At 35.4% G+C, this 17,970-nt stretch overlaps 1 protein-coding gene across 1 annotated transcript in view; it reads left to right on the forward strand.

Annotated features, from left to right (window-relative positions):
- Positions 1–9,196: 9,196 nt before the first annotated feature.
- The window catches only part of LOC106708916 (semaphorin-2A), a 45,915-nt gene continuing 37,141 nt past the window's right edge, over positions 9,197–17,970 (forward strand). Inside the window, exon 1 of the mRNA XM_014500517.2 lies at positions 9,197–9,976. Within this exon, the coding sequence (XP_014356003.2) occupies positions 9,844–9,976 (133 nt within the window). The 5' untranslated portion in view covers positions 9,197–9,843. The remainder of the gene's footprint in view (positions 9,977–17,970) is intronic.

Below are 17,970 nucleotides of genomic sequence, written 5' to 3' on the forward strand. Positions count from 1 at the left end.
ACAATTCATCCAAAATGACAGCTGTTCACTGACAACAAAAAATCTAAAAAAGGTTACATTTTTTAAATTAAATATCCGAGGACGTAAAAGTTACATTTTTCTTAACTTTCTTTTTCTTTCTTCTTACAACATAACATATTTATTTAAAAAATAAATTGTATTGTATAACATTTTATTGCTTGGATTTTACTGAATACGTTGACGAATCCAAAAAGTAGCCCCTTTTACAACTCCTGTATTCCATTTCACAGTTCAAATGGAAATTATAAAACGTCAGCCAGAATTGATTTTTTATTTATATCATCTCAAATTGTAATGGACGCTCTTCAGCGACATACTATTTTTAATCTTGATACAATTTACCAGTGCTGGACGCAACAATATTTGTTGTTACTGGCGTCTTCTATTGTTATACGAATTGACTCGCCCTGTGCAATACCACGACCACACAGAAGACAGCCGTGAAGTGGAAGTAATTCGCATTTCGTCCGATGAGTGTGGTGCCGGAGTCCTGATTGTAGTCCTCTTTCCCTTCCCACCCTTTTCGGGGGTAGTGGATTTGATAGAGGAGGGAATGCATAGGAAGGTGAAGTAATATCTTTCTGTGCGTCCTCCGTCGATTAGAGGTAAGCAACGCATGTGGAATTGCGGATGTTTGTAGCCAGGAGTCGCAATTTCAGCCTTAATCTCTAAACCTTGTGCTTAGAGGATACCGTTATCCGATGATAATCATACTCATTATTTTATAAACATTTCTATAGTTTATATATGAACGATCGCAGTAAATATTAGACTAATATTTATCGATATTTATAATGGATTAGATAAAGGGCGCTGGTTGCTTTGAAGGTGTCTAACAGACTGTAAGCGTTATTCGTTCATCCGTTGATGAGTCTATAACAAGTTCATTCACTGTCAACGTTCTGGAAACTCGGGCATGGGTGTATACATATTTAATACATGCACGTCACTCGCTTTATTTATGCTATATTACATAACTTATATGCATTTGTCTTTTATCGTGATTTTAAAAAAATAATTGGGGATCAAAGTACAAAAGTTATTTCCATTGCTATTCCAGTGATGGTACAGTCGCGTTACAAATTTTTATTCTAGATGTATTCTCCAATATTACGTGAATCTGTATCTTTAATACTGTAGAGTTTGTTAGCGGTATCATGTTTTACGATGTGGCTTACGCGTTGAATATGTTAGATAAACATTGACAAGATGGCAGGCGTGCGGCCGGCGCCGGACAAGACCTATCGGCTGTCGGCACTATTGACTGACCTAAACCCTAGATTGATGCCACGCAATCACCTCTCCGTCTTCAATAAGTAACACCATAAATTGTCAACCAACTGTGGAAATTCAACGAAGCGTGCTATATAAAAATAGCAAACATTTTTAGATAATTTGCACGTGTCAAAAACTGTTCCATTAGCGCTTATCAAGTAGACCGACTTATATTCTATCTGATATGAAGATTTTCTTTAAAGAGTGCCCATGGGATCTCAAGAGTCTAAAGACATTGAACAGACTGAAATCATTTTACATTACTTCAGTTTTATTTCTGATTTTCTTTGAAGAACATCGTAACTATGTCTACAACCTGCAACTATTCAGTGCAATAAGCAGTTAATATTTACGACATGTTTAGTGTCGTTTCTACGATGAAGTCTAATCAAAGTATCGAGACCGTGGACTTACAATCATCAAGACCATTACATCAAGACACATTTTCTCTTGTGCATTACTCGTCAAAATGTTGGGAACCAGTATAGGGTATTATTTAAATAATAACAATAATTATTTGACTTTCCTAATACTTTTAAGTAACTAAACGAACAGACGATATTTGAATAACACTGATTTAATAGTAGATTAAAGAATCTAAACAAACTTAATGGGATATTTTTTTTACAATAAATGAATTATTATATAATCATTTGAATTAAGAATTGTACTTCGTGGAGGGTTTTTCGGTATTTAACCTTCTATCTGAGGAGAAAATTTGATTGTTTCTATTCCTGATAAATTTTACGACTAAAAAAAATAATCACACAGAAGTTTCAAGGTGTAACAACGTCATTGTAAGTAGAGAAGTCTCTGTGAAGGATGTCAGGAAGTAAGGAATGCTAGTGACGTAGAGGAAATTACTTCTTGGCAATGCACGTTGCAGGAATCGATCAAAAACACACTTTCACACCAAGAATTGACGTGTTAGTGTACGTGATTACTGTTTTACGTGAATTACGTTATAAAAACTCAATCATAACTTATTTGAATATTAAAACAAATATTTTGCGGTTGAGATAACTTGGGAAGGTATTGTGGCTAAAATCACATTATTAATGGAGTTAGAAAAATCCAGAAATCCATAAAATAGCAAGCACTATTTTACGAAGTAGAGTATATCATAATTTATAAAATATTTCCATTAAAATATTAGTTCTCTAGATTTTTTAAAGAAAATTTGTTGAAAATTTTTTTCCAATATTTTACAACGGTCATGATTTTCTTGCAAAATCGAAGTCCTTTTGTAACAGATTAACGGACAATGGGGCACCGATTGCATCGTATCGCTTTAGGTGTTTTATTTCGGAGCATTGTAGTGCATTGTCGCGAAACGATCGCGTCCACACAATGCCCTGCTAATGTGCACCCAACTGCTCGCTGACTCGTTGACTTGCTCATACTGACCTCAATTTATATTGACTTAAACATACTCTGATATCAATCTGTTTTAGATGCAATCGAGTCTTTGAGTAATTTGAATACTGCCTACATAAATACCTTTCTATTAAAGTAAATTTTAATCCGTTAGGTTGTTGTTACCATAAATTTGTTTTTTTTTTTTAATTTATTATTGTTGCTCTACATGTATAATGACAGTGTGGACTTATCCAATTAGTTTACATACAAAAACGCGAAATACATACAAGCAAATAGTTTAGTGCTAATTCAAAACATTACTCTTCTTTTAATCGAGCAAAAATATTTAACATATTACCGTATACTGAATATGCGCTGCACATTCTAAAATTTTAGACCGCAGCAATTTATTTTAAATGTTGCCATGCATAAAATGAAAGGTTTCAATGCTAAAAACGATGTACAAAATAAAGTGCATGTGCTGTTACATAGTAAATAATTCCGGCGTGAGCTCCGTCGACAGCACAATAAAAAGAACAACGAAATTTACCCGGCGCCGTTCGCCGCATCCAACACCGAGCTCTCTTAAAGTTGCTGGCGTTAAAAAATACCTTCATCATATCACGCTATAATTTTAAGGTATGAAATATAAAACGTCTCATATTTTTAAATTACATACTACTTTTGATATTTTTCTAAGAAAACTAGATAAGATTTATATTCGAGCACACAGTGTTACTTTACATTACTAGTGTAAGTATGTATTAAGCGTTATTAACGACCAATTTTAATGTAGTGCCTTATTTTGCATTACTTTTTAGACTTTGAGTTACTTTGTAGACCATAGTTTCCTATGTGTGTCAAAGACAGTAGGTAAAAATTAACGAGTTAATAACAATACCTAGGGTTTATTTGCCGGTTGTTTTGTTTTTTAGGCTGTAGAATAACAGTGTTGCGGTTGATTTGCTGCTATTAATGATGGCTTGTAAATTACTGTTTAGCTTTTGTTTGCCCAAGTGTTTGTTTTTTTAAACATACTATAAATTATTTAACAAAACTAGCATTAGTATGTCCTAACTTTAGTTTCTCCTAAAATTAGTAATCTAAATAATAACCTTTAGTATGTATTTCTTTTATCAAAAAAAGTTTACTTATTACATGTATTACTACTTCGGACGGAGTATATATGTCTCTGGCGACATCTTTACTGCCACAATGTGAATATGAAAATGCATTTTTAAAAAGATGGCTATAAACAAAAGCGCAGCGAAGGCAATTACAGAAATAGTGGCTTAGATTTAAAATAGTAATAATCCAATACTGATAAAGAACCATTACGAGGACACTAATTAGATAGTGGAACAGGCACTATGAATATCAAACTAAGCTGGGTAACACATGCCACAGCGCCTCATAAAATGTAGCGACGTCCGATTTGTGGGAATAGCGTATAAAAATTTCAAAGAGCCGGTATACGAGTTGCCTGTCCACGGCTGCATCACTAGTCCACATAATACATGCAAATTGGACCACTTTGCTGACTGGTGTGCCTAAGCTCACTCGCTCTTGCACTTTTATGTAAAACCGAAGCCATTACACATGTAAATATTGTTAAACGCTACTCCATTCACTCGTATTTCCCAGCATTATTATGTGACGTTCCTTTTATTGATTCAACTCAAAAAGTAAACAATGTTATAGCTCATAGCCCAATGTTTGTATGACAAATAGCTTCAATTAAATTAAATCCTTTTACGCTATTTCGAATTAAAGCCTGTTATTGTGAGAAATTAAATTTCATTGTTAGAAGTTTGCCACAATAGAACGTAACGATGGCAGATCGCGGCTTTTCCGCGTGCGACTGAATTGCGACCATTTGGCACAATAATAAGCTTTTGTATTTTGAGTTATGTAATGAGTATACCTAATCATTTTCATAAACAAAACCTAAATGTTTGCACAGAAAAAAGTATACTCAAAAACAGTCGTTAAATAATCACTAAGTCTTCACTACTCGTCTATTGTAACTCTTAGTGCGGCACTAATTCTTTACTATAAAAAACATAAAACTAAACCGAGGTGAACGTGGTGAGAGTAGTAGACATAGTACCCCGTGTCGAAGGTGCTGGGTCTGAGATTAGCCGCGTCCCGTCACGTCGACTTCATCAATTATCCCTCGCTCCATCTCTAAGGTTGCGTAAGACCCGCTACTGCTCCGCCACGGGACTAAAGACTCTCCTATATTCCTGACTTAAGGAAAAATAGCAAAGTAAGGTATCTCTAAGACAATCTATAAAGCATTGTGCAGACTTTAGAAATTTCTTTACAATTAAGCTAGACAACATTTCACTAACCTGAAATTTTGCTATTCATGATTAAGGCTATGTAAATAAAAATCAACATTTTGTTTGTTTTCATACACATTGTGCAGGTAAACTATTAATAAAACTTAGTACAAATGTTTCTGTCCCAATACCAAAAGACACTAAAACGGATGGTTTTTTTTTTCAATTTTAATAACGAAAATTTTTGCTTTGCAAAAAATCTATTTTATTCATTAAGGCATTTAGAATACAAATCAATGAATTAATATTAAGGATAATATCACTTAAGTAACACTATAGTACTTATAAAAACATATATTATTATAATAAATATATTAAGTTGAATTAAATATGAATTTGCGTGTATTTGATCTCGAAGCTCATAAATAATTCTCGTACGACACGATGAGATCCCCTCTCGAAAAACAACGCAATTTAAGTCTTATTTTTTGTGAGTGTATTAAGATAAAAGCTTATTTCGAGATGCTGAAACAGACGTGTATACTGCTTATAATCCTGCTTTCACCAATGCTTAAAAGAGAAAAATAATAAATAACATAATCCTTAAACAGTTAAAAGAAATCTTACCAACAGAGTAACTTCATTAGTTCTAAGAATAACTCTCCAAACGAAATCGTATTACAGACGAAATATACAAATGATATTTGGAATACGTGTTTTGTCCTAAGAAGGACAATGACCTTTCATCTTGTGAGGGAATGAAATAGAATAACTATACAATTGATGTCTGGTCGTACAAATGAAGTTGGCAAATGAAAAGCTCAGGCTGCGACATCGTTCTCGTACACTTTACTATTCATATAACTCCTGGGCCTTTGTGATTTGAGTCGAATCAACGACAAAGTTTGTTTCAGGGCTTGTTCTGCTCATAATCTGAGGAAACTTTGTTGCAGTAGGGTTTAGAAAGTGCCACGGACCTGCTCGGTTGTCCGAGTGGGCGGAGAGGTGAACTCCGACGTGGCGCGTCCCCGGGTGGTGGATAGGGGAACGCCCCGGCCTTCTGCCGGGGTAGGGCTTCGGCCCCGCGAACCAAACACTGGTAGGTTAGCTAGGGTAAGCTAGGTTAAGTAGGTTAAGTAGGTTAGGCTGCGGGTCCCTTGTGGGCCCGCAGAAAAGAGGGCGGCGCTCGCCACAAGGCGAGCGTCTATTAGGTTAAGTTAGGTTAGGCGGGCCCCATGCGAGCCCGCACATTAGGTTAGGCTGCGGGCCCCTTGTGAGCCCGCAGAAAAGAGGGCGGCGCTCGCCGTAAGGCGAGCGTCTATTAGATTAATTAGTTATGTAAGTTAGGTTAGGGTGCGGGCCCACTTGTGGGTCCGTACAAGAGAGGGCGGCGTCTCGCCGCAAGGCGAGCGCCTTTTAGGGTTAGTTTAGAGTAGGCTAGGTTAAGTTAGTTAAGGTAGGTTAGGGTGCGGGCCCACTTGTGGGTCCGTACATGAGAGGGCGGCGAACCCGAGCTGAGTAACTGCCCTTTTCAGGGCAGCGAAAGGTGAGGGTGAGCCTTGAGTGTGGTGGGTGGCGCGGCCCACTAGGGTCGCGGCCGTCGGTCGGGACGTGGGAGCACGACCTCGGTAGCACTCTGCTTGCAGAGCTGTTATGCGATGGCGTGTGATCCTGCGTCCCATCGCGTAATCCCGGTGGCCATCACCGGGACCGCGGGCCCCTGTCTTGATCAAGACGGGGGCCAAGAGGTGGGTCTCTATAAACCCTGGCGGCACCAGCGGGGGAGGCGGGGATTCCGAACCTGCATTGCACGGTGTCGTCTTGAGGAGCGCCTAAGGGCGCAGAGAGGGCCCCTCCCGGGGCGGTCAGTGGGGCGTCGCGGTGGCAAGCTCACGCGATCCCGTGGCGCCCCACAGTATGGCCATGAGGGAACAAGGAGGTTTAGTGGGTATGCTCCCATTCGGGGAGAGAATCTCACATAACTCGCGTGTCTTCCCCGAGGCACGGAGTATGCATTAAGCATTCCTCCTTGTATAAAAAAAAAAAAAAAAGGGTTTAGAAAGTGCAGTCCATGATTTGTGTACAACATTTTTATTAATTTTTTTTCATAAAAATGATCGTAACGTTAGCTCTCATTTGTTCAATAATTGGGAAATCTTGAAAATACGTATGATATTATGTAGTCACATTTGTAAAGCTTAAAAGAGGTAAAGATGGAAATTCACTGCTATACCATTCAGGCCGAACATACTTTAGTACTTTGAACAGAACATAAATATAATTTGGAATATACGACTTTTACTGATGTTAGTTTGACTATTAAAAGGTCTGTAAAACGGTGCACTATAAAATTCAGTTACTAGTTATATTGTAATAAAACGAAATCTTATGGAATAATTCAAACTGTATTGAAAATGCAAGATAATTTTTTTTTTTTTTTGTATCAGATAAATTCAAAAACTGCTGAACTTTATTTCAAAAACGTGTTGTTAGTTGTTATTAGAGATCATTCCTATGCATTTTGTTTTGTTTTTTTTCTTTTTTGAGCTTTCGCTGCAGCGGTTAGTGCATATTTATGTTTTGCTGAGTTAGTAGAACTAATTTGAAATTATCATTAAAATCAGAGCAACTACTTATAAAAAAATTTAATATAGGATCCTTTAAAACGTTTTATTTTAAAGTGATATAAATTTGTTCTGTTTAATTTAACGTTATATTAAATAAATGTAGGTGTTGTTGGTACGAGCGGCGGCGGTGATCATTGTTGCATTGTTTATCGCTGCACAATTATGGCGGGATTGGCGACCGACCCGCCGCTGAAAACAAATTGAATGTATTAAGCTCAGCACAACTTTATACTCTGTTTATACTGCACACTTTACGACTCGATGTGCGTGTTATTTTGTTTTACGCTGGTATTATTGTACCCGCCTAGCAGTAAAAGCAGACCAAGCCCTGCCCCCTGCTGATACTGCCATCCATTTTGATGGTTTCAAGCCACGAACTACACGAATATTATAATTATACATAAGTACATAATAATTGGAATTTTTTAATTGTAAAAATAATAACCGTTACTTTATAAAATTTGAAAAAATGGTAAATTAGATAATAAACATTCAAAGCTGCCTAAAGTTAAGAACGTTCCGAGTCGTAGCCTTCGCATATATAATTGAACATTTTAGCAAAGACATAATATATTAGGGAGGCGATGGGCCGAGGCCGCGGCGAGCTGAGTGCCAGGACCTTTCTTCTTTAATGGATGCCCAAACCTTCAACCGCTTTTATTCGCGGAATCTTTCAGAAAATAAATGAATCCACGCCGTATGTAAATCGAATGCCGTCTAAAGTTTTTATTGAAAAACTTCAAGCACTGATGAAAATGGAGCCGCGATGTTAAAGATCTTTCCCCTCCCGAATGCACGACAGATGCTATACCGACTTTCAAAAGTTAATACTTTTTAATTTTGTACAAAGTTAAGTCGTTATGTTACGACTATTCAAATTAAATCTTAAATTATTTATTAATTCTTACTGGAAGAATATTCAATTGTAATATTTGGTTTAAGAATTACTTAAGTTTAAATATTCACTGAACACATTACGTTAGTTATGTTACTTTAAGTTTTAGCATAGAATGCTCTTCATTTTATTCAAAAAGTGCCAAAATTAATGCAAATATTTTTTTTTTACAGAAGCTAAATAAGTTTAATTTACTATCGAAAGTCAACTGCGACATGAATCTATGAATATGAATATGAATCTAAGTGCTGATTGTTTAGCCAGTTATCTTTGAGATGAATGGAGTGCTCAATCTCGCTGCGAAAGGCGATTTAGTAAACGTTTATCAACGTAGCCATAAATTTGTTCTAATAGATATTTCATGTTTTTGTATTCAAATAAATTATTCGAAATTATTTCACCGTAGACGTGGTAACGACTTGTTTAGAATTCCGTCAATAATTTACGACATGGTAACGTTGAGTCACGTTGCGTACCACGATGCTTATTATTAAACATATATAAAGAAAACTAAACTGCTTACTTCCTTTCGCGTGCTTACAAACATAAAACTTTCTCGTGCGTATCCTTACGAAAACATAAATTAGGTAAATTTACTACTTTTTATACGAAGCATCCCCTTCATTACAATATGTTCGTAACGACACCGAGGGTCACTGCCTAGTCAAATCTCCCCTCGGCGAAGGGCCACGAATCGGTCGAATTATCAAAACTTTTTAACTTACAACTTTTCCTTAAACGGATAGAGCGAAGCGAGCTTTTTTATCGTGCAGATCGAGACGGAGTCGTACCGACAACGCGCCGGCATCCTCTCCCGTGAAGGATACATGTCAGGGGTAAAAGCGAGGTGTAGTCTGTCCATCGTGTCTTGATGCGTGCGAGCCGGTCGCGAGTCGTGAGGCGGTCCGTTAATTTCGAGTCGAGTCGAGCGAATCGGGTTCAGTTTCAGTTCAGTCTCTCTCGCTGCGATGTCGGCGGCGCACGTCGGTCCGCATCTCATCCGACAACTCTACGTAGCTACGTTCGCGCCGATACTTTTTTCCCGGCTAATAAATCACGCGAGCCGAACAAAGTAAACCCTCACGAACAGATTATAACTCGATACGAGATAACGAGCTCGCAGTACAGCCGCCGTGATTAATCACTGAAAGTCGACTCTAAACAACCAACGGAAGCGTAATCTCGGCTAGACTCGATTTAGGTGCGTAACGTAAATAGATAAACATTGTTGAAGTTCTCGGGAATTGTTTGTTGATTTAACGCACACAATAGTTGGTTTGATTTAGTAGTCGTGGAACGGTGATGTCGTTCGCCGTTTCCGAGTACCGGGCTAGGCCGTGTATTAGGTGAATGTGCGAAGATCAAACCGGCACCTGGCAGGATGGGTGGCGGGCAGTGGATCGGGGGAGTGCTGCTAGCCATGGCATGCTCGGTGGTGGCGGATTCGTGGACCGCTTTCCAGGAGCAGCCGTGCTGTCGTCCGGTATCGCATCACCGAGTCCGGCATCATAGAGGTAAGTGTACATTGCTACAAACATCCTGTACTAAGTCTACTACAAACTTTTCATATCTATTGCATGAGCAAAATGTGGGGCTGCTTATCTTATCAACGGGTAAATAAAGATCTATGATAAGCCGTTGTAATATTGGCGTACTAAAATGTTCGGCATATTATATATTGGTATACTGGTCCTTTATAATCCAATAAATAATTAAAATAGTAACTACTGGTAGCACTAAAAACTGTAAAAAATGATAGAATTTTCATTGACCACAATTTCACAGCCACATTTGTCATTGACTGTAATGAATTCCAGTTTTTGCGGTAGCTAAATTTAAGTTGTTGTCTTCATAATCTTATTAGTTATTACCAATAAAGTTTCTATTTTAATATACTTATTTGCTAAAAATGGCAGTTTTCACAGTGATTTATTTCCTGAAACGATAATAAATGCTATGATTTTTGCGCTACGAATATGCGACAAGATCGCCTTCTAACACACTCTTAGCTTTGTTTAATATAGGTACCGGCTTATCTTTCGTAATTAGGTTAATGAACATAATGCCTTCTTTTTTATATCTTGAAATAACAATTTAATAATTAAAAGGTTAAAAATGAAATCTCACGTTACTACATTGATTTAACAGCTGTCGTATTTTCTTTCAACGCGTTTCCAATACAAATGCAAACAAAGACTGTTTATCTGACTTTAATTGATGCAATATTATGAAGTTCGGTCGTTGGATTATTATAACTTTATTTTACCAGAATTCTTAAGAATAATTTCTGTTATTAACTGATTGTTTACGTAAAAAAGGTCGGAAATTGTAAAGAAACATAACATCTGTATTCTCTAGTCCCGTCACCGATATGCCTTACGTTAGCGATAATTTATTTAAAAGTTTGACTTTAAAAGCGGACTTATGTGGACTTTCGGCTTATTCAAATTTGGTGGTTAACTCATCGTCGTTATTAGGGAAAGAAAAAATACTCTGCAAATTGTCTATAGAGCTAAATACCTCTGGCTTTAGACCATTTATCCAAAGTACCGTTCTTTTGTTCATCAATGAGAAGTTGAACCTTTTTACTGTTTTAAATGTGTGGTATTCTATACCTTATTAGCTTTATCTTATATATATATATATATATATATATATATATATATATATATCTCTCTCTCTATTAATCAATTTTCATTCAAGTGATAAATGAGCGTCTAAACTCCTAACTATTTCATCGCCGTTTGGCTCAGGTAAGTAACGATTAACGGAATTAAAGACTACTCAAGCGAATGCTAAACTACCACAGCTCTAAATGACGGCAAATAACTTAGTACCGTGTAGGTGTAGGCAGAAGCAATCAGTAACTTTATAATTTCAGTTAATTAAAACCGACACTAGTTGGGAACTCCACTATCACGTCATGCGCGAGCAGTTATATCGACTTCTGTAATTATAATATGTAATTTGTTTAATATTGCTATTTTGTTTAATTAAAAAATTATTGCTATTGTTTTTTTACTAAGGTTGGAATTAAATGTTCATTTTTTGTGTTCACGCATACATTTTCAAACTGACACTGAATGTTAAGACAGTTACAGTAAGTTTATATCAGTCTAAAATATATCCAGTATGAATAAAATATTTTTTTAACCAAAGCTTGTAACAGTTTAGGGATAAAATTATCATTTAATCCTAGCCGTAAATGTTTATTTTACTACTCATCCATCAGATTTTTCATTTCGTTTAAAATTAAGCCTTTCTTTTTATTTCGTTGATTTTATACTCGAAACTCTTTGGTATTTATTTATCTAAAAAGCTATCCCTCATACTGTGTTCAAAATTGCTAAGTATTGGTACTTAATTTGAATATAAACAGTATATGAATAGTTGAAACTGTTAAAAGAATTGTATTTGAATATTTTAAGAATAAAAATCTTTAACATATATTCGCATTATCAATAAAAACTTTATAGCAACAATATGCATGCAGCAATCGTGGCGATCGTACTTTTAGATTAAAACTTCTTCCGTTCCTTTTGCAACTGTGACGTCATTTCCTTTTGTTCTTGTCTGTGTTCTCATGGACGTGTATACCATTAAATAAATCATTTTTAAGATTGTAATTAAGATCGGATGTTTTAAAATTATCCAAACCTGTTATAATACATTTTTACGATACTGAATAGCTAAGATCAGTAAAGAAATCGGTTATTCGGATAAATAGTCCGTAAAATTAAAATACTTGTAACTTAAATTTGACCTTTCCTGTAAGCTTAAAGTCTAAGTATAATTCAAACATATGGCTACGTAAGCCACTATAAGCTATAACTTAGATTCTTCAAATAACTAAACTTGTTATTTTTTCAGATTAAACAAAAGCGCTATAATTGACGAAATATTCATGACAAACAAAAATAATCGTTTAGTCAAGAAGCATTCTTTTTTTCTAAGGGCATTTTCGTGTCTGTATAAATATTTAATTTTCGGCTATAAAATTCAAATTGGCAAATTCCTTTCTGCCGTCCACACAGTCGGAACGGCGACAATTTGACGTCATTAGCACAGAACAGGGACATCGTACTGACGCGCCGACGAAAAAAGCGCCATATTGAAATAAAGAAAGGTAATAAAATATTTATCATAATAATAGCCATTTAGAGTGACGTTGAAAGAAAAAATTAGGCATAATTATGTCGGAATGAATGAGCTACTGTTGAATGGAGTATTAGTTACGAATGATCGCTCAAGCATTAATAGCATATATGTGTTTCCTTCCATTGTAATCTATTGTTTGTCGAAAAATTTAATATCTACAAATATTAAGTTTATCCATATTATTAGGGTATTTAAAGTGAAAGAAAATGAATTTTAGTTCTGCTAACTTGTTACACCTCTTGCGTTGGCTTCAAAGTTCATTTCGACTAGAAGAATGAGCATGTTTGCAATTCACTTAAAAATAAGGAATTGTAAACCTGATCGCGAGAAGTCAGTCGAGCAAAAAAAAAAACGTTTTGAATGTGAGATGGGTCTCGGATGGGAAGTGGAAGGGCGGCGGGGGACGGGGAGGTGTGGGGGGGGGGGGTAGATGGATCACTGCAAACCGGCTCCGCGTGCCCTCGCGCAGGTAACTGACTCCCGGCTCCGGTCCACTTGGCTAAATTAAGCCATTAAAGATGCTAGTTTAATCGAACTTTAAGTTACGCTCCACAGCTCTATTATGATGCCCTCGAAGCGTCGTTATGTTGGTATTTTTATAATGGAAACATCCATTAACTAGATGTTTGCATGAAGTCATTATGTTTTTCTTACGAAAGTACAATTTATCATATTGATGATGTTTTAAACATAGGACATAAAAACCAATCTTTATACTGGGACATTCAATTACTTACTGAACGTATGCTTTAATTTATAGTTTCAATTGTTTATCTTTTTATTTTTTGTTTTAAACTTCTTTTGAGGTGTTGGATTCAAATATCATTTTAAAATGATGATCATGATCGAAATGTTACAATATATTAAGACTTATATTTGACAATCTTTGCTAACTAAATATTTTTTTTTTTAGAGTCTTCAGGTAAAACAAACTTAGATCTGTCTGATAAGAATCATTAATACATTACATTACATTAACTTTTACTCTAATCAATAACTATAAAACAAAAAAAAAAAAACAATTAAAATGTTTTAAATTTTCCCGAAGTTCAATGCCGATTTTAATCCTAACAAAATTATATCAGGCGAGATTATTATAATATACAAAATACAGTCATGATTAACTAAAAAGAGCCGGGCTTATTTTTATCTCTTGGGAGCTCTGAAATATATCCCGATAAATCGGTTTACTATAAGCGTAGATTTAAATAACATTGAATACGGAGCGTATTTCTCTCCATTAGGTTATTAAAAAGGACAGACTTTATGAAGCAAAAAATTATGGTCGAGATTTAACGTGTGTACATTACACAGATAAAATGCAAAGGTACTTTTGTAGCTACGACTTATTTAGTTTTAAAAGCAAAGCTCCTAAGCCTTTGATCTTTTATAGCGTAGCACTAACTATGATAGTTGTATCTAAAAGGAAAGTGTGTAATCTGCAAAAAGTACATCGCAGTTGTGCAGATGTTTACTAATTTGTATATAACATTAGTGATGAATTTGTGCGAATGGTAAATAAGTTTATTTATATACTGATTCATTTAGTTATTTCGATTTTTTACAACTATAAAATTACATAAAACAACGTCTTGTTAACGAATATGAACATCTGCGTGAAATTAAAGCCCTTGTAGTGTAATAGACATAGGCGTTTTAATTTTTATAGAATATTACAGTACATATGTAGGTATGTCGGCGATGTTACAGCCAGACGTTTATATATTAATATTATATAGTTATATAGATTTCTATAACAGGAACATTGCGTTACTGTTATGATATTCAATTTCATTACATTGTCTACGACAACAATACACGTCCGTGGTCAATATCAACGCATTATTACTTAGGCCCTTCGTACACAAGGCAATGTTAATCTTCGATACCCAGCGATTATAGTCTGTAAGCGAATTACGCAATATAATGTCATAGAGGTCGCCGACATTTTCTTTGGTAGCTAAAGCTAATCTCTTGCTACCTGTTTGTCAATATTATCATGAGAAAAGACGCTGCGATTTTCAAGATCGCGGAGAAGACCTGGAGAATATACAGTTGCTATTGTGTCGCGATACAACGTAGTGTGTACGACATGCGGTACTTGCGACTCATGTATACAATATTAGTCTGGAATATTTAGGTTTCCTTATGTATAAAGGGCCTTATATGAATTTATATAGAGACAACAGTGTTTGCCTTTGACAGGAGAAATAGACAGTTTTATATTATACTTATAATAAAGTGTAATGGGAAGATGAACCTCAAGTTAGTGTGAGTTTTCATTGCCGATACAGATGTTATCATCTCGTTGTCCTTATCCTATTCTATGTAGCTTATCTAAAGTTTTTCCTCCGGATCGTACACTCATTATTTAAAAACGTCATTCCTCTTATTATTTAAAAAAAATATAAAAAAACATATACAATGTTTCGGCAGTGCAAACTCACCTTTATATGTTAACAAATACACGTCGAATAAACACCAGCAAGAAAAGTAATATGATACTGTTTATTCTTATCAGTAAACCGATCTCTTTGTAAGAAAACATTAGGTGCTAGACACGTAGGTATAGATTGTTACGCTACAAATGTTGTGTCTAAGCATTTGTATTGCACTAAGCAGTTCACATTATACTGTTCGCAACATGTTCCAATCGTAAACACTGTTGCATTATGTTTACAAAACTGCTCTGAAGTATAAAAACTAAAACTGACGAAGCTTACGACATTGCAACTCAAAGGAATTCCTGTACACACTTGAGCAAATTGTTGCAGGTTCGAAGACCGCGGAAAGTTCACGATCATAGTGTGTAACGTAACCTTAAGCGAGAAGGCAAATACAAAGGCTGGAACCGGATTGTTAGGGGTACGCTTATTCCCGACGGAATTATTCTAGTACAAGCTTACAAGCTTATTTTCAAAAATTTGCTAATTATAAAAAAAATAAAAAGCAATATGAAAATACAGCAATGGCAGGATTGAGGAGGATCGTTCACCACTTCAATCGATTCGTCTTGATTAACTATTTTAAATTTTCTAAGAACGTGAATTTTTTTATGCGGGATGCATCAGTATTTGCGTTATTATTAATCGACTTCAAAAGGAGCAGGTTCTCAATTCGATTGGTATTTCGTTATACGGTGATACATAGATGATCTATTTAAGTTATGTAGGTACATATGACCGTTAACTCCATTCCAAATGTTCGCTACATATATTAAGTCTGCCGTAGTATCTGTCTTATTGTATTATTTTACCGTTATGATCAGATATATTGAGGTGCCGGCATATACTGGGCTTAGCGTGTGGTCTGACAGAAATCGTTCCGACAGCGAGGCTCGATGTTATCGCCGTTTAATATGGACTTATACACCGCCAGTATGTTCGGAATTCGACCATTATATGGCCTTAAAAACATCGCTGACGTGTTAATATATTTTCAAAAATGTATTATATTAAAAATAGATCTTTCGTTCACAATTTAGTGCAATGCGCACGCAATGTGATGATGTATTATCCGTAATTTATGTAATTAACCTTGTGTTTCTGAGACCAAAAACTCCGTTTAAGATATATTGTTATCTCTTTCTTGTCAAAGATAATGACAGGGATGACGATATGTTTTATACAGAGATTTTGGACTCAAAAAATCCTCGGTAAAAAAACATTTCGGATTATTAAAAATTGTTAGTTTTTCATTTAACAATTATATGTATAAAGATTTGTGCACTAAGACATTTTAAAACAGCTTTTAAAAGACTAAAAATAAGTCATGTCTCACCGAGACTGGTATTTGGAGTTATCAGTCATTGATTGTACGGTTGTAAGCAAAGGAAATTATGTGCAATATCTATTTACCTTGATATAGTCCTATTTTTGTTTTTAACAATAATTAGAGCCCGACGCCAACACAAAAAATATTTCATCTAAACTCTAATTATTAATAAGATTACTCTTAGAATTAATTGAATCAGTTAATCAATTCGTAGGAGATTTAGGTGAGCTGTAATTACAAATGTAACTGTATTATGCTGAGCTCTCGACTACCTCGCCTGGAGTTTACCTCTAATTAATAATTATTGCCCTTATTAGAACAACAGTTATAAGTAATTTTTGTGGTATACTTAGTAAAAAATATATCAATAAAAACAAGCCAATGAGTAAACTCTATGCACACTAGAGTCTGTAAGCACACTAGAGTTAAGTAATAAGCTCGTATTTAAATAAAAGTCCAACTGAATTTAAGTATAAGTACATCTTCAGATATTATGAATGACGCATCAAATAATTTTCTATCATCTCTATGTTATTTAAATAAACAGACTATCGAATAGATTTCGGAAACAAACTAATTGGATACACGATTGGGATTGAATTTTAAAATGGATTCGATAGATAACTAATATCCCGGCGTGCTTTACCGCTGTGCGGGATTTGTATGTTAAATGAGCTTTATAGATCTTGTTGAATTAGCGATGGAGGGTCGATGGAGAGCGACGGAGAGCGACGGCGAGCCAGTGTAAATTGGACTGACAGACATGCACCTCAGATTGACTGACGTTGAACCCCTAGCCGAGATAAACCGCTACATGTAGATCGTAATTTGACACGACTGCGGTATAAATAGATGCCTAACACGAAGGCATTTTATTTCATTCCACCATTACGTGAAATGCGAGATCAAAGCGTTTGTAGCTGTTACGTCTATTGGCATTCTATTCAAAGCATTCAAACCCGTTTTATTGAAGATTTTAAAGATTATGTTCAACTATTTGTTGGCTTTGGATATGTTTATAGCACACTTTGCTTTAGATTAGTTTTATAAGGATAATTGAAGTGAATGTAGTGTGGCGGAGACGTGCGAGTCATTTTCTTGTTGTCGCATGTACAAGAACATTTTTTATTACTTATTCTTTTTTATCTAAAATGGAATGCACCTTATATATTTTGTTACATTTTCATATACTATAATTATGTTTGATCATTATTTTAAGACACATTACTGCAATACATTTAAGTACATTAATACTGTCTCCATCTAAATACAATGCAAACGAGTAAATCACAAAATTGCTGTGGGAACATTGCTGCTTTTTTTTGCAATAAAGTGATAAACATTCGGAATGAACGAAGTAGTTGTAATTAAGATAACTGCTATTTAAATATTAGCTGGCTGTTAACCGATAAGAATTAGCATGACTGCACAAAGACCGTCCTCACAATACCTCAGTCGATATAAGCTGAGAGACCGTGGACACTATCGCGTACCCTATTTTAAAAAGTAACGGTAAATCTTATTGTATTGTGGGCGGCTGTGATTGCGAACTATTTTGCCTTTACATGAAATACAG

This window comes from Papilio machaon, chromosome 5 (genome assembly GCF_912999745.1).
Source record: "Papilio machaon chromosome 5, ilPapMach1.1, whole genome shotgun sequence".
Taxonomy (NCBI): domain Eukaryota; kingdom Metazoa; phylum Arthropoda; class Insecta; order Lepidoptera; family Papilionidae; genus Papilio; species Papilio machaon.